The sequence below is a fragment of the Notolepis coatsorum genome (genome assembly GCF_963971535.1).
Source record: "Notolepis coatsorum genome assembly, chromosome: 2".
Lineage (NCBI taxonomy): Eukaryota > Metazoa > Chordata > Actinopteri > Aulopiformes > Paralepididae > Notolepis > Notolepis coatsorum.
In genome coordinates, this window is record NC_140166.1 from 49,690,644 (window position 1) to 49,708,796 (window position 18,153).

The window sequence follows — 18,153 nt, forward strand, 5'->3', positions numbered from 1 at the left end:
GTTTTAAATTACATATAATATATCATCATTAATGTATTTATTGTCACACAGAGCAGAATAATTATCCACAACAAACACATTCCCCTTTAATTTTCACCGTTGCAACAAACATTCCCTTTAATTTAGACGCTACACGCGAGTCGCGACCACATCACAACAACAACACGTCGCTCCCGAAACACGGTTAATATCCACTGACTTGAGCAGCTAGACTTAATGTCAGAGGTTTGGAACTAAGCATTTTAAAATAGAGAGTCAAGCCAGTTGCAATGTTTGCAAGGAGGAGATTCCGCGTGGAGGAAAAACTCATGAAGCAGCAGGCTGGAGGCGAAGTTTTCAGACTAACTTTTCAACTGGAGGATAACGTTACGTGACTGAGGATTATCATCGGCGTTTCAGACCAGAATGGACCATTACGTAAGTCGAACACTGAATGTATACTAATGTGCAAACATATATTGAAACTTTTAATATTTCTCATATGAAGCAGAAGCACATTTCTCAGGGTGAATGTAATAACAAAAGCCTCCGCTCTCGCGCCCTATTATAGGCAACAGATGGGCTTGTCTCACTCTGCCAGTTTCTGACAAAAATGCGTCAAAATTGATTACTAATGTGAAAGATCGGATCGGAAACGATCGGATCGATAGATATTTAAAATCATATGATCGGGATCGGATCGGAAGCAAAAAAAGGCGATCGGGACATCCCTAAAATCTACATTATGTTCTCTGATGATATCACCCAGCGGTAACATGTAAAGGGAGAAGAGTAAAGGACCTAAGCAACTCCCTTGTGCAACTCCATAGTTGTTGTCGTATATATCAGACATGTGATCTCCTAGTTTAACATAGAATTTCCTCCCTCTGATGTATGTTTTAAACCAGCCCAGCACATGTTCTGAGAAACCGACATGGTTTTCAAGACGATCGATTAGAATATCGTTATCGATTGTATCAAATGCTGCACTGAGATCTAACAGGATAAGGATGGAGATCTTATTCTCGTCAGAGTTTAGTCTGAGGTCACTGATTATTTTGGTGAGGGCAGTTTCAGTGCTATGATATTTTCTGAATCCTGACTGAAATTTCTTCTAAGATGTTGTTTTCTTCAAGAAAGGAATTTATTTGAACTGAAACTATCTTTTCAAGTACTTTACTAATGAATGGTAGGTTGGATATTGGACGATAATTTGCCATTTCATTACTATCCATGTTAGTTTTTTTTAGTAATGGCTTTACAACTGCTGTTTTAAAGGCATCCGGGAAAATACCAGTCCTAAGGGAAGTGTTTATGATATCTAGCACAGGACTTGAAACACTATTAAATACCCGTTTGAAGAAAGCTGTAGGTATAGGGTCAATGTCTGAGGTGGAGGAGTTACATTCTGAGACAGTTTTGCAGAGTACATCTAATGTGATGCATGTGAAACTTCTCATGGTTACATTGCACGGTTTGCCGCAATCAGCTTTATTTCCATCATGAGTAATGCTGGCCCTGATCAAGGTTATTTTGTTGTTAAAGAATAGTGCAAGTTCTTCACACTTAACCGTTGATGACTGAGGAGGTGTAGGGGCAGTGTTGAGTAGTACCGTACTTTTCGCACTATAAGCCGCACCTGACTATAAGCCGCAGCAGCTAAATTGAATGATGTGTACATATATAACTTATATAAGCCGCACTGGACTATAAGCCGCAGGTGTTTTAATGTTTAATTACCATATGTAATTAGCATTGGGACACAATACTGTCAGACAAATAACAAGAATGAACTCATTTACAAGTTGTATTAAGTTTAGCAAATAAGGGAACAGATCAATAACATTTCAATGCAGTCAAAAAAGCAATATTTTGATTTTAACATTTTCGGGTTGGTCACGTCGAGTCACATATAAGCCGCACCGTTATATAAGCCGCAGGGTCGAAAAATGGGGGAAAAAGTCGCGGCTTATAGTCAGAAAAGTACGGTACATTAATAGTGGAAAAGAGGATTCTGGAGTTTCCAGCATTTTCTGTAATGATTTTAGAGAAGTAATCTTTCCTTGCTAAGCGGATGGTTTTATTATAAGCAGTTAAAGCATCTTTGTATATATCACAGCATATGGTGGTTTTTGTTTTTCTCCATTTTCGCTCCGCTGCACGACATTTCCTTTTTTCTTCGTTGACCGTATTATAGTTTAACCAGGGCGAGGCTCTAGTTTTCTTCTTTTTCGTTTTTAATGGGGCGACAGAATTTAATATAGATGACATTGCATCATTGAGATTTTCTACCATTTCATTTAGAGAGCTGTCATGATTGTGTGGTTCATGTAGTCTGATAAGATCAATGAACTTTGATTCAGCTTTGTCGTTTAAGAGCCTCTTTTTAACACTTTGAGCGCCACGCCTGGTTTTCCGTTTTACCGCTGAATGCCACCATCGGCGCCAATGTTAACGTTAATATCGCCTAATCTATGTTTTAAATGATGGCTATGTGTCTAATCTGCCCATCGCATTATCAAATACTATTTTCCAGTCAGTGCTGTGAAGGCAGATTGTTTTTTTATCGCGTCGTTTCCGTTTCAGAGCAGTTAGAAAAGCCCCCGTTTTGATATAAAAACAGCTCATTCTGGAGCATTCTATGAAAATCGTCTTTTAGTGGAATATTCCATAACGTTGATATTCGTCAGCCTTTTTATGAATCGTTTTCAAATAAACGCTAGATGATCAATATTATACGTGCACGCAAGCACATTACGGCCGCGCACTGATAATCGCTCCGTTGATTTCCTCACAGACTTTTACAGTGAAACCGAAAGAGGACATTTCACAAAACAGCTTATAACTTCATCAAACTTACTCTGATTATCCTAACACTGATAACATAGAGTCCTTACCTGACATCAGATGGTATCCAACTGGTATATTCCAATTCCTGATCACCATTCGAAAACATGTATGGATCCAACGCGATACTGTAGATCTCCATGATCAACGGGGATCTGAGGTTCCAGAATGAACTGTGGTAACCCCGGCTGGATCAGTGAACTGGAAAATGTGGAGTACCGGATTTTTTTCCCCATTCATTTTCATTGAGTCCATTCCAAAATCACTTATGTCATCTGGGAGACGACAGGGGGCGCTTTTTTCCACAGTGATCGCCGGCGCCCCTCGGCTATACTCGGGTAGGCTCGGGTGATGCAATAATTTTTCAGATCGCTACAAAAAAAATAAAATAAAAAATCCGAGAAATCTCGTGAGTGGCATTCAACCACCTATAAAAAAAAACGAGAAATCTCGTGAGTGGCACGGAAAGTGTTAACTATGATTTCTTTTTTTGTTTTAGTAAGGGTTATTTGAGTGTCAAAAAATATACAGTGATGGTCGGAGAGAGGTAATTCAGTTATTGAGATATTTGTTATGCTTAGCCCAGTTGTTGTTATAACTAAGTCTAGTGTATTCCCAAGCCTGTGTGTAACTGAGGGGTACAATTCCCTGACTGTATTGTTAGATATGATATTTAATACCACTACCTCATGTACTTTAACTTCTGGCCACCCAGTACAAGATATAAGTATGATGAACACTTTCCCACCTGATGAAACGAATCCACACAAATGTACCAAATCGAAGGTTTAATACAGCAAAGGGTGTATACAACGATCACTTAATTACATTTATGATTTGAAATATGAAATATGCACTTTTATGGCAAATGAGTATTCGTAGGTAAATCAACATTGAATGTCCAATCTCTGGTTACGCAGGGAGTAAGTATACAACCTGGAATATTTAGGAAACGATAGCGATGGTACTTAAATGATTATAGCTGGATACACTAAGGGGGGGGGGGGGTCCCGCTGGTTGTAAGACAGTAGGAGGGGGGGGTTAGAGAAGCCGCTGGCGGTATCCCATCTGGCCGACGGTGTCTTGGGAGAATCCAAAGTCTTGGACACGGTGCCCACAGAACCTCGGACCGCAGACGAATACAGCTGGACCCTCTGTGGACGGTATCTGCCGGTCCACAACGGAGAGACGTGAGGCGACCTCACTGGTGTAGAGCGCCGTCTCACCTGGAGTCCTCTCCGGGGGGTAGTTCCAACACTCCGCAGTGTTGGCCTTTATCCATGGAATAATCAAAGCACACAAAGCATAATCCAAGCCGTGGAAGGCTCGCCGTCGTCCGGGTAGAGTAATCCAATATACAGGTCCAGTCGCTCTTGGCCCGGAGCTCCTCGGATGCAATCACCACTAGGGGTCTGACCAGCCTGGTTAAGCGTCCAGATAACGTCAGGAACGATGGGGGTACTGATAACTTTAGAACTCTAACCGAACGATGCACCATACATAAATAGACTATTATTAGCTTAATAGAATACGTCCAACTCGACGGTATAGTGCCAAACTATGACTATTCAATTATTAATCTACACGCTATCTCAATGCCTATTCTGGGCCAAGTAGGCCTTACTACACCGCACGTGCGTCGTGGGGAGGCTTTGCGTCTGTCACTCTGTTGGAGGGTAAAGAACTGGACTAAAAGAAAGTTCTACTTTACTTGCGCCATATATATATGCGCTATGAACAAATAGTACCATTCGTATTTCGCCCGACATATTACTGCGCGGAACCGGGGCTTGCCACGACATGTTAGGCGGCACGATTGAACTTGGACCTAGGGGTATGGCAACCTGGCGCCAGGTTCTCGTCCAATGGTAGAATGAAACTATTATGGGCTGTTTAGTAGACTAAAGGGATATTCAATGCATATTGTACAAGGAATATACAGGGGATATCAAACTATATACAAATACAATTAAATATATATAAATAAATATACATATTCGGTTTAATCTGATCCTTCACAACAGCCGCCCCCTAATTAGTCCCACCTAATTAGCTAAACAGAGACAGATTAACTGCACTGTCTACCACTCAAGGTCCGCTGTAAGGGTCAGTCAACTCACAAAGTCATAGGGTCATGGTCATCATCGATAGTATCTGGGAGTCGGGGCAGTTCTATGAGCCTCGCCACGGGACGTGTGTAGGTGCGCCCTTGGACGAGTACTTCAGCTGCTCGGACCTTGCCATCGGCACCGGTGATCACTTTGCTTACGCGGCCAGCCGGCCACATAGCTCTGGGTAGTGACTGGTCAATAATCATGACGACTGTTCCTTCTGTCAAATTGTCTCTCTCTTTTACCCACTTCTGGCGGGTCTGTAGAGACGGTAGGTAGTGAAGTAGGAAGCTGCTCCAAAACTTGTCGGTTAGTACTTGGCTGTACCTCCACATTCTTCGGCCGTTCGCTTCTTCAGGCCTGTACATTGTCTGGGGTAGCGCGGGGTCCAGCCGCCCCATTAGGAGTGTGTTGGGGGTGACTGGGTCGACATCTGCTACATCACTGGAGACGTAACCGAGGGGCTTTGAGTTCAATACTCCCTCGATCTCCGTGAGGACTGTCATTAGGACTTCCTCCGCCACAGTCTGGGCTCCGAGTACGGCGTACAGGGCTGTCTTTATAGAACGTACTTCTCGTTCCCAGGTTCCACCGAAGTGGGGTGCGTTCGGGGGATTAAACTGGAAGTCAATCTGGGCTGGAGCGAGGTGGGTCTTAAGTTCTGGGCCCATAGCTTGGAAGCTCTCTCTCAGCTCTCTTTCTCCGCCTTTGAAGTTGGTCCCGTGATCAGACAACAATGTAGACGGTTTTCCTTTCCGTGATGTGAATCTCCGGAAGGCCATAAGGAATGAGTCTGTGCTCATGGTCGGAAGGAGCTCGATATGTATAGCTCTGGTGGTCATGCATTTGAATACAATACCCCACCGCTTCTCGGTGCCTCTTCCTCTCTTTATATACAACGGGCCAAAGCAGTCCATGCCTGTGGAGTGGAATGGCTTGTCGCCGATTCGGAGGCGACAGGGGGGTAGGTCAGCCATCCGTGGTATGCTGGGCTGCGCGCGCCACTTACGGCAGTCTAGACAGGTTCGCTGGAAGCGCCGTACTGCTTCTCTCCCTTGCAATATCCAATAACGATGTCTGATCTCCGCGAAGACTCTCTGCTCCTGCGTGGTGTACATCCTCGTCGTATTTCTTTATGATCAGCTCTGTGACCTTGTGTCGGCTGTTCAAGACGATCGGGTGCTTAATGTCATCTGGTAGATCGGGGGCTCTCCGCAGGCGACCACCCACTCTGATGAGATTATGGGCGTCACTCTCTGGTGCCAGGTGAATCAGTCTGCTGTCTGATGGGACAGGGTTTCCTCCCTGTAGACAGTCTAGCTCATCGGGGAACGAGTCTCTCTGGGCTCGTTGTAGTAGAAGAAGTTCTGCTTCTTCGTAGTCAGCTGCTGACATGTCAGTGGTGGACTGAATCTCTGGGTGGTGCCGCAGGAATGTTCTTTGCTGCGCACTCTCTAGGGTAATGCAGTCATCTATGTTGGGGTCTGTGGAGGCGACAGTGCTCAGTCCACAGAACATAGGTTTCTTGTTCTCAGCCTCCTCGTTACTTGCTTCCCTCGGGGTGGGCGTAGGCCAATCTCCTTCCGGGAGCTTGAGGAATGCTGGTCCGTCACTGTAGATGTTGCGACGGGTTAGGTCATCCAGAGACATTCCCCGGGTGATGACGTCAGCTGGGTTGTGTTTGGTGTCCACATACCGCCAGCTTGCTTCTTCTGTTAACTCTTGAATCTCGGTGACTCTGACTCCCACGAAGACTTTGTATCTGCATGAATCAGACTTGATCCATGTGAGTACTGTCGTGGAATCTGACCACAAGATTGTTCTATGCACCGGAATGGTGAGTTCACGTTGGATTAACGTGGCTAGATGCGCTCCTGCGAGGGCTGCGCAGAGCTCTAGACGTGGGATAGATTGTTGCTTACGTGGGGCTATTCTTGAGCGGGCCAGGATGAAAGCAGTGTGTATCTTTCCTCCCATCTCTTGGGCACGCAAGTAGGCCACCGATCCGTAGGCTACTTCGGAGGCGTCGCTGAAGACGTGTAGCTCAATCTCGCATGTCTCTGGCCTCACTGTGGATGGGAAGTAGCTGCGGCGTATATTGACACCTGGGAGTGAGCGGAGTTCCGTCTCCCACTCTCTCCATGTTGAGGCAAGGTGTGCGGGTATTGGGTCGTCCCAGCCCTGGTCCTTATCCCATAGTGCTCGTACAATCATCTTTGCCCTGGTGGTGTAAGGTAGAATACATCCCAACGGGTCATATTGTCTGGCGAGTGTTCTGTACACACTCCGTCTGGTGGTCGGTATCGCCGTCGACCTTCCCTGCTCTGGAGCCAAGGGTTTGTGTCTATAGTGGAGCGAGTCTGTTTTGAAGCGCCAGACTAGTCCTAGTGTCATTTCTTGGGCTTCTCCTGGGATTGTCGCCATCCAGGTCTCGCTGCTGGCAGTGTATGACGCCGTGGATGGCTGATACGTCGGCGAGTGTTGGGGGAGAGACCTCCTAGGCGAGTCCCCTCTTGCACCTCTCTGTGGGCTGGTACCGACAGGGTACCATAGCCAGCTGGTCCAGGTGCTATTCCTCGGGGCTGGTCGTGCGTCGTGCTCACCCGTGAATAGAGTCGGGGGTCTGTAGCGCAGCGCCGCGGGGTTATAGCCTGGGCTGCACTGGACCTCCTGGTCCGGTGGAGTACTGTGCTGTCGTCGGGCCTGGTTCTCCTCCTCTCCCTCTTCTTCCTCTATCAGGTCTTCCAGATCCTGTAGTCGTTTATCTTGCTTCTCCGCAGTGTATGCCGCTCCTTCCTTGTAGCTGGGTCTCGCTTGGACCGGTCGGGGAAGGGGGTCTGCGGGGGGTATAGGCTTGGTCTGTCGGTCAAGTTCAGGGTCGCTTGCTCGGTTAGGAGGCGCTGCTCTTGACTGTTGTCTCGACGAGTTCCTTGAACCCCTGGTGGAGGGAGAGGGTGTTGCCCTGGGGATCATCAGCCGCTTCCTTAGCTGCGCCATTAACTTGTCGCGCTCGGCTTGTAGTCTGTCGCGCTCGGCTTGGCGCTGGATGAGATCGATGTTGCGCTCTGCTTCTCTTTGGGCATAGTCAGCGGCGCGCTGGGCTTCGGCTGCGGCGCGCTCTGCTTCTCTTCGGGCATAGTCAGCGACGCGCTGGGCTTCGGCGGCGGCGCGCTCTGCTGCGGCGGCGGCGCGGTCTGCTGCGGCCCGGTCTCTTACCATATTAATTTCCGTCTGAAGGCGTCTCATCTCCCGGCGTCTCATCTCCCGGCGTATGCGCTCTTCTTCGCTCCGTCGCTGCGCTTGGAGGCGTTCTCTTTCAATAGTAAAATGTTTGTGCTCGCTAAGCGCCTGTGCTTGGAGACGGTCGCGTTCACCCTGAAGTCGATCGCGTTCGGTAGAGGCTGTCAGGCGGACGAGGAACGCCTGTTGTAGCATCCTCGCCGCTTCTCTGGGGGAAGGCGGTTGTGGAGGCGAGCCGCTCCTGCGTGAGCCGCTCCTGGGGGTACTCGTTGGGGAGTCCTGGAGCTCTAGTTCCTCGGCGCTCTCCTCCTCTTCTTCCGTGCAGAGTTCTCTCTCTGTAGGGTTGTCTTCCTCCCGGGGCTGGTCGGGGACTACTTCTTGGGTAGTGGCGGGGGGTAAAGGCATGTCAATTCCCTCCTGGTCCCCACCGTGAGCTTGGTCAGTTACATTAGGACCTACTAGGGCCTCTGTGGTCGGGGAAACCTGGTCGTTAAGGTCAGACATAATTTTACTTTCTACTTTTACCGCGTTTACCGTTTGTCGAAGGCTAGGTAGTTGACTGACAGTGTAAGCCTCTAAGTACTGAGGTGTCTGTCGTCTGCGCCGCGGGCGTTCTAGGTTAGGAGGATCGTTTCGTGGAGTGTTCATCATAGGCCATTTCGATATTAATAACACTATATTAATATTACACTAGTTACCATCCGGCTCGAAGGACCAATTGTAACTGAGGGGTACAATTCCCTGACTGTATTGTTAGATATGATATTTAATACCACTACCTCATGTACTTTAACTTCTGGCCACCCAGTACAAGATATAAGTATGATGAACACTTTCCCACCTGATGAAACGAATCCACACAAATGTACCAAATCGAAGGTTTAATACAGCAAAGGGTGTATACAACGATCACTTAATTACATTTATGATTTGAAATATGAAATATGCACTTTTATGGCAAATGAGTATTCGTAGGTAAATCAACATTGAATGTCCAATCTCTGGTTACGCAGGGAGTAAGTATACAACCTGGAATATTTAGGAAACGATAGCGATGGTACTTAAATGATTATAGCTGGATACACTAAGGGGGGGGGGGGTCCCGCTGGTTGTAAGACAGTAGGAGGGGGGGGTTAGAGAAGCCGCTGGCGGTATCCCATCTGGCCGACGGTGTCTTGGGAGAATCCAAAGTCTTGGACACGGTGCCCACAGAACCTCGGACCGCAGACGAATACAGCTGGACCCTCTGTGGACGGTATCTGCCGGTCCACAACGGAGAGACGTGAGGCGACCTCACTGGTGTAGAGCGCCGTCTCACCTGGAGTCCTCTCCGGGGGGTAGTTCCAACACTCCGCAGTGTTGGCCTTTATCCATGGAATAATCAAAGCACACAAAGCATAATCCAAGCCGTGGAAGGCTCGCCGTCGTCCGGGTAGAGTAATCCAATATACAGGTCCAGTCGCTCTTGGCCCGGAGCTCCTCGGATGCAATCACCACTAGGGGTCTGACCAGCCTGGTTAAGCGTCCAGATAACGTCAGGAACGATGGGGGTACTGATAACTTTAGAACTCTAACCGAACGATGCACCATACATAAATAGACTATTATTAGCTTAATAGAATACGTCCAACTCGACGGTATAGTGCCAAACTATGACTATTCAATTATTAATCTACACGCTATCTCAATGCCTATTCTGGGCCAAGTAGGCCTTACTACACCGCACGTGCGTCGTGGGGAGGCTTTGCGTCTGTCACTCTGTTGGAGGGTAAAGAACTGGACTAAAAGAAAGTTCTACTTTACTTGCGCCATATATATATGCGCTATGAACAAATAGTACCATTCGTATTTCGCCCGACATATTACTGCGCGGAACCGGGGCTTGCCACGACATGTTAGGCGGCACGATTGAACTTGGACCTAGGGGTATGGCAACCTGGCGCCAGGTTCTCGTCCAATGGTAGAATGAAACTATTATGGGCTGTTTAGTAGACTAAAGGGATATTCAATGCATATTGTACAAGGAATATACAGGGGATATCAAACGATATACAAATACAATTAAATATATATATATAAATAAATATACATATTCGGTTTAATCTGATCCTTCACAACACTGTGAGTTGCATTTGTTATATGCTGTATTAGGTCAAAGCTATCCAGTAGATTTTTTAGTTCTATAGTTTGAGTCTGTTTTCTTATTAAAATGGATGTTCAAGTCTCCATTTAGGATCACCTTATCATATCCGGTAACACATAGTGAGATCAGTTCAGAGAGCTCCTGTATAAATATTGGTGAGTGTCTAGGCGGGCGGTATATTGTGACAATAATAGTTGATTCTGTTTTTAGTTCAATGGCAAGATATTCCATTGACATGAACTCGCCTAGTTCTGTGATTCTTTTGAGGAGAAGATTGCTGCAACTCCTCCGCCCCTTTTATTTTTTCTGGGTATTTGAAAAAAGTTATAGTCTGGTGGACAAGCTTCTATCATTATTGATGTAGCTGTGTCATTATTTAGCCATGTCTCTACTAGGCAGATGCAATCTAAGTTATTTTCTTTAATCAGATCATTTACTAAGAATGTTTTATTATTCAGTGATCTGACATTTAGGAAAGCTAATTTTATTTGTTGGACTTCTTTAGAGGAGGTCTGCTTTGGCTTGACCGTGATGGCCCTGAGGTTAATAGCAGGTAAACGCATTGATGGCGTATATTTTTCACCATGCCATTGGCTGGTTATGATTACTGGTATGTTTTGAGAGATGGCATGGCAATTGTGCTATACTGCACTGCACTGACTGTACTGTGCTTTCGGGGACATTTGATCAGACGAGATGGCCTTGTGTTATATGGGGGGGGGGGGGGGGGCGCCTTGTGCTGCTGCACTTCGTGGTGAGATTGTGTCCTTCATGACTATCTCTCGTGCTGGTATGAGCTTAATATTCTTGGAGGCCATCAAGGCATGACTAGAGCTGCCGCGATAACCGCATTACCGCGGTATCGCTGTTGCATCACGCTCACCGCAGAGTTAGGCTGAATACCGCGTCACCGCTGTTTTTTATCATAATAATAAAGTTGGCTTGCGGCTTGCGGCTTTGCAGATATACCCTACTCGGTTCCAAGCGACCCTATTGGGTAGAAGTGGTACCAGAAAAGTCATGTGAAACATTGCAGACCACTGACTGGTCAGAATAGAGACGCGTCACAGTTTGGAGGCTCTGAACAAAAACAGAACGCCGCCATCTTTACTGCCTCGCTAAGGATGCATTTCAGGATTTGTTTGCGACAGAACCAAGTGCAATAAACAAAAAAGAATGGATTCACTGTGTATTCTGCCTTATTTATTGATGAAACAAAACCGACATCAACCCAATTTACCACCGAGCGGAGAGTTTAGTGTCACAACAAGATCGCTGATGTGTTAAGTTTGTTGTTGTTATTAGCCTAATACTACCGTCAGCCGATATACACGAGAGGTAACGTTAAACCCGGGTTGCTTTGTAGAATACACAATGAGAGGTAACGTTAGCTTTGGCAGAATAGACGCAACGAGAGTATGGTTAATGTTGTTATTGATTGATTGATTGATTTAAACTGTTAAACTCTGGCTTGCTGCAAGCCCTCGGACATGGCTAATTGTGCGCACTGTGCGGTAATAACCGCGGCGGTAGGAAATATTTCGCAAATTTGTGCGGTAAGGAAAATATCAATACCGCGGAAGCTCTAGGCATGACGCATGTTTGCTGCTAGGAGCTTTGAACCTAAGCGATTTGGGAAGAAGCAATTTCTTGGGTTATTCCAGAAAACATTGAAGTTGTCAATTAATTTCAAGCCGTGTACAAGACATGCAGCCCCTAACCATGAATTAAAATTTAGGAGTCGACTGAATGCTTCTTGTCCTCTGCGAAAGCATGCAATTGGTCCACTGATGGACACATCAGTGTCTATGTACACAGACTGATGTTTGTCTAGTGTGTTCATTAAACGTGTGAAATCGTCTTTCAAAGTCTCTGTGCCAGTCTTCTTTCGCAGGATGTCAAACGATCCAGAGTGAATGACAATTTTTGTTATTCCCGGTCTGATTAGTGTTGGAAGTAATTCGGCCAGCTCTTTCACAGATGTATTGTCTAGACAGATATTTTCTGTGTTTGCCATCTCCACATACCTTGTTGTGGAATCTCCAATCAGTATGCAGTCTATTTTCTGTGTGAGGTTAGCATTTTTCTTTCCAACAGTTTTGGGGCCGTTTGTTTTTGGGCTAGGCCTAGTCTGCCGGTTCTTTCCACAGTCCTGTGGCCTTGGTGAAGCACTCTGTTCCCACCTTGCCGTGTGAATATGGTCAGTTATATAGCGTTGTTCTTCTCTCTATAAAATAGTTAATTTAAACACTGTTGGGGGACATTGCTTTCATCAGACTTGTTATATTTCACAATCTGGTAATGATGACTAAGATGGTGTTATTTCTCCCAGCTGGTGTCCTGCCTCCATCCATCCCATCACTTATTCACACTTTCTTTGTGAAACCTACTATCATTTGTAACATTTGATAATCTGCTGTGGATTTTCTTTGCCATTTTGACACGTGAACACTGATCTAAAATCATCACACAGTCACTAGTGCATCCATGCACTAGGCCCATTAGTCTCGTGATACTTGGTGTTGAGGAGTGTATGACCTTAAAATGAGCGGCAGGCATCTGTACGTACTTGACCACAGAGTGTCAAAGTCACACTTGTTCAAATATTGTTTTACGTTTCTAGGTGACTGTTCGCCCAGGGCAGACTGTGTATGACAGTCTCGACAAAGCCCTAAAAGTGAGAGGCCTAAGCCAGGATTGCTGTGCTGTATTTCGCCTCCTAGAAGGGTAAGATTGCATCATTGTACTGAATGCACTCTCCCACTCCATATAGGGGGTGATGGTGTGTGCATTCCACGACACCCACATCCATGTTAGACGGGATGCAGCAAGCAATTGTTCTGAGTCACTCTGTTCATTATTCAGTTGTGTTCACATCTGCATATCATACAGTTACAGTTTGTTTACAGGTTACTATAACATATCACAGTTCATATCACCAGTAATCTGGTACATACTCTATTTCTGCTCAAATGTAATCTGAATTTTGTACCAGCTAGATCTACCTAGAACACCTGCTAAGTGGCTGGTGGAATTGACAAATGTAGCAGCCAAATGGTGTTACATTTCCCAGTCTTATTTGTTTTTGTGTGTGTTTTATTTAAAGTATGAAATGTTCTCCGACTTCCTTTATTGGTGAATTTATGGTCAGTGGTCAGTGACGGTTCATTTCTCACGTGTTGGTCTTTTTGTGTTTACACTGTCCCCAGTCGCAAGAAACTGACTGAATGGAACACTGACATTACTCCCCTGGTAGGAGAGGAGCTACTGGTCGAGGTGTTGGACGATGTTCCCCTCACCATGCACAACTTCGTAAGTGACTGCTGCCACTTAGGGCTGTGTATCGTTTGCAATGTTTCCTGATACCAATACCTGTGATTCGACCACAATAACAAAATTATATTGCCCCCCCCCCCCTCTGATACCTTACTTTGCTGAGTTATGTGTGTGACAGTGTGCTGTATGAGCCAATCGGAGGCCTTTTTGTGTTTTGGGAATTGGTTGAACTGAAAAAACAGCCAATCTCACCTCACCAGCCTTATATCTTGGAACAAACATGCTTATTGGCTCACTGATGCTAATGAGATTAACTACTCTGGTGTAAAAATTGGTATCGAATGACCCAGCGTTTTTGGATACTTGATAGTATTGATGCAATTTGTTCAATACCATAAAAGTAGAGTTTCGATATCCAGCCTTATTGCCACATACAGTATGTATCTCATTGCATTAGTATTTAATGGACATTGTTGTCACTCTAGAAAATGAACTCTGACCTGTTAATCTGTAGGTGCGGAAAACCTTCTTCAAGTTGGCCTACTGTGACTTCTGCCACAAGTTCCTGTTTAATGGCTTCAGATGTCAGACCTGCGGCTACAAATTTCACCAGCACTGTAGCAGCAAGGTTCCTACGGTCTGCGTGGACATGAGGTGAGTTTGACATGAAGTCCACTAGGGCTGTACCCAATAGTTCCAAGCTTCGAAGCTTCATTCATAACGTTGACATTCGAATTATAAATCAACATTCCAAATATATATATATTTATTTAAATTTTGTATGTGTCTATTCATTCTGTTTAAACCAATGGGGGTTTTCTTCACAGTTGCAGATAAAGATTAGGCTACACTAATATTATAGTATTATACTATATTATAGTATATGACTCGTCATAAAGATTTAAATAAAACATTGATCATAAATGATCTGCATCCGCTTGGCGCTCGGCGCTCCATCAAGACGTCACCATCACTTTCGTACCAACCGTGCCCTTATTGGATTATTTATGTTGATGAAACTGACAAGTTATATTCATTAAAGAAAGTTGATTTAATAAAAAAAAATTAAAAAGACACATTTAATCAGACGAATCACTTTATTCAAATTGAGGATTTTGTTTGAGGATTTATTATTTTTTTTAATTTAAATTGTTTATGATTATGTCATAAAAGATGATGACAGACATTCGAAGCTTCATTCGAAAACTTCAATAGAAGCTTTGAATGTAAAAAAAATAAGAATTACATTGGGCACAGCCCTAAAGTCCACAATCTAACATGATGAGTAGAGCTGTACCAAGTGTCCTTTCTTTCACCATGCAACGCTTCCAACAAGGTTTCTGAATGCAGTGTCGGGTATTTGCCACATCATATTTTATGTCCCCATATTTGGTTTCCTTTTTAAAGGGCCGTTTTGTCATTTATTTTTTTACCTGAATGCTGTCGTTCTGTTGTGAGGAGGACGTGTGATAATCAGACACAAAGCGTCTCGACGTGTTGCGTCTTGAGAGCTCGGGGCACATCGCGCCCCTATTCTTTACATGTCACCACGAGGAAATGGCGTCTGCAGTTCCTTAGAGGTCAGCAGCCTGTTGCACCAGCTGTGTGTAAGTTCAAACGTAGACTCACGTCTAAGTAACAACTAAATAGTTGCACATGTCCTAGGGTAGGTGTGAATCATACAATGTCACAGAACTATACTCGCTAATGGTATAAGAGCAGTGTTTCTGCCACACAGTATAATATTTTTCATTAATTGCATACACAACAATCCAGTAGAAAGTAAGGCCTCTTGCCTTAGTTATGACTTTACATCCAAACTAGTCATGTTCTAAATAATCACGGTGCAACCAATTTTAGTAGCTGATTTAGTTACAAACAAACTAGTAGTTACTAAGCCTCTAGTGTCGACTTTACACTTTAAAGGGGGGGGGGTTTATGTCCAATTATCACATCCTCCCCGCAACAGAACGATAGGATACAGGTAAAAAAAAAACTACAAAATGTCCCTTTTTTTTAAATGAGCGTTGTTGCTGAACCTAATGATCATCACTTAAAAAATAAATCCTTTGGGCATCTTTTTGTTAGATTGCCTCGTTGGCACAATTGCCACTTGAACGTGCTCACTCACACATGCACAGCTGGATGTCATTCTGACAAGCTAGGCTGTTGTCAAACAGCACTACGTGGCAACGATTGCCAATTAAGGACATAAGCTAATTAATGAATACATGGATAATAAAGAGTACAAACGTTGCCTGGTAAAATGTTCGTTTTTGAATACCTACCTACGTTTATGATTGAACCTTCAAATGATTTTGGTACAGCCCTGCTTTTCATCTCTCCATGTCTGACCCTTTGTGTCGTCGTGTCTCTCGTGTTGCATGCGTTCTCACATGTTGTGCATTGTGTCCAGGTTTGTGCCCCACCCCGGCACAGATGAGTACCCTCAAATATCCATACTATTGCCAGATAATTCCATATCCCAGAGCGACATAGCCTTAACCCCTGATCCTTCTGGGTAAGCTCTTGTTCACCGTGAATATGACTCACTCATATTCAAACGACCGGCAAAAGGTCTTTAGTCTCCAAAGATAAGGTTTTGGGAATATGTCTGTAGTTAACTCACTCTTCGATTGTCACCTCGCATGATGCGCCTCGCCTCCCAGGATGGAGCTGCTCTCCCCGCAGTCGGCCTTCCGCTTCCCCATGTCCGGCGGAGACGGCCAGTCCCTGCAGAGGCACCGCTCCACGTCCACGCCCAACGTCCACATGATCGCCAACGTGGGCCCCGCCGGCACCAGCATCATAGAGGTCACTCACCGTTGACACATTTACACCTTTTAACCTACTAGTCATGCATTCATATGATCCCACGGATATCGCAAGATCACAATGTAAAATTATTATTTTCTCGTGTTTTTTTCTTTCTTTTTTCTTTTTCGTTTCTTTCTTTTTTTTTAGGAAGCACTAAAAATCAACAATACAATGGGTAGGATTTTGATTCTCTCTTCAGTACCAAAATAATCCCTATATTGTAAATGGCGTGTCATTTGGTGGTATTGTCCTCTTTGTCTCCGTCTCCCATCTCCTCATTTTGTCGGCCCGTTTTTTCTCGCAGGTCCTGAGCCCTCACCGAAGCCCTCCACCAGCCCCCCCTCTTCTCTGGGCTCCCCCGGCAGGAGACCCCCCAAGTCCCCTTCAGAGCACAAGGAGCGCAAGCCCTCCTCGTCCGATGACAAGAAGAGAGGGGTATGTTTTCACCGGACGCTTTGACCTCGTCGTTTCATGAAGCATAGCGTTAGCCTCATACGATAATTGTCAAAAAAACAAACATTTTCCAGCAAATGTGTACAAGATTTTTATTTATATTTTGAAAATAAGTTCCACAAGGTGTATCGACAAGTTTGCAAAAATACAAAAACACAACAACCATTGCGTAACTAAATAAGATGACTTTTAAACCAAATATGTCGTGACTTAGGCATTTTTTTCCTCCACACACACTAAGGCATTTGTTTTACTTGCCTATGTCATGCGATCGGCGTCTGTGTATGTAACGTTAAAATGCACAAGTCACACGAGTGAGTTAGGCAGATGGGGATTCTTTTACGTAACAAGCGTTCTGATTGGCTGAAGACATAGGCACCCAGCCAGGGTGATGCAGCAGTGTGAGGAGAATACAGTTAGGCAGAAATCTCAATTTGGCCAGAAAATTACTTTGGAAATTATCCTAACGATAGTAGGGATGAGTTCGAATTTTTCGAATACCGTACTTTTCGCACTATAAGCCGCACCCGACTATAAGCCGCAGCAGCTAAATTGACTGATGTGTACATATATAAGCCGCACTGGACTATAAGCCGCAGGTGTTTTAATGTTTAATTACCATATGTAATTAGCATTGGGACACAATACTGTCGGACAAATAAGAATTAACTAATTTATAAGTTGTATTAAGTTTAGCAAATAAGGGAACAGATAAATAACATTTCAATGCAGTCAAAAAAGCAATATTTCGATTTTTACATTTTCGGGTTTGGTCACGTCGAGTCACATATAAGCCGCACCGTTATATAAGCCGCAGGGTCGAAAAATGGGGAAAAAAGGTGCGGCTTATAGTCCGAAAAGTACGGTAGTTGTCTCCACATTCGATTTTCATGTCTTAGTCGAAAAATATATATATAATTATAATATATGTAACGGATGGTATCGTGAAGCGCAGTCATGAAGGGCTGGGGTGATCATCCTCAAAAGACACATAGACACGTTACAAAGCAGTGAGTTCACTTCTTGGTATAGCGGTCTGTGCTGTTGCACGCGGCGTGGGAGACCCGTGTTCGAAACTCCCTCGGGGCATCGAAGTTTGAGGTGACGTTTTTAATTTAATTATTTATTTTTAATTTAATTATTTATTGTCGGTCAGCTGAGCCAATCAACGTTCTGAAGGATTATCTGAAGTGCCTATTTATGTGCAATACCCTTTGATTTGAATGATCCATTCTATTAAAAAGAATAACTGAATTGAACTGAAACTGAACATTTGAACTGAATTTA

General features: G+C 44.6%; 1 protein-coding gene across 2 annotated transcripts in view; it reads left to right on the forward strand.

The window, feature by feature from the left end:
• The window catches only part of araf (A-Raf proto-oncogene, serine/threonine kinase), a 50,899-nt gene that overhangs the window by 4,556 nt on the left and 28,190 nt on the right, over positions 1-18,153 (forward strand). The window contains exons 3-9 of one of the 2 annotated variants that reach the window (XM_084309212.1): positions 12,944-13,047; positions 13,530-13,632; positions 14,111-14,250; positions 16,013-16,117; positions 16,266-16,410; positions 16,561-16,588; positions 16,718-16,848. In XM_084309212.1, coding sequence (XP_084165338.1) covers positions 12,944-13,047; positions 13,530-13,632; positions 14,111-14,250; positions 16,013-16,117; positions 16,266-16,410; positions 16,561-16,588; positions 16,718-16,848 — 756 coding nt within the window. The remainder of the gene's footprint in view (positions 1-12,943; positions 13,048-13,529; positions 13,633-14,110; positions 14,251-16,012; positions 16,118-16,265; positions 16,411-16,560; positions 16,589-16,717; positions 16,849-18,153) is intronic. The other variant, XM_084309213.1, reaches the window with a different exon arrangement.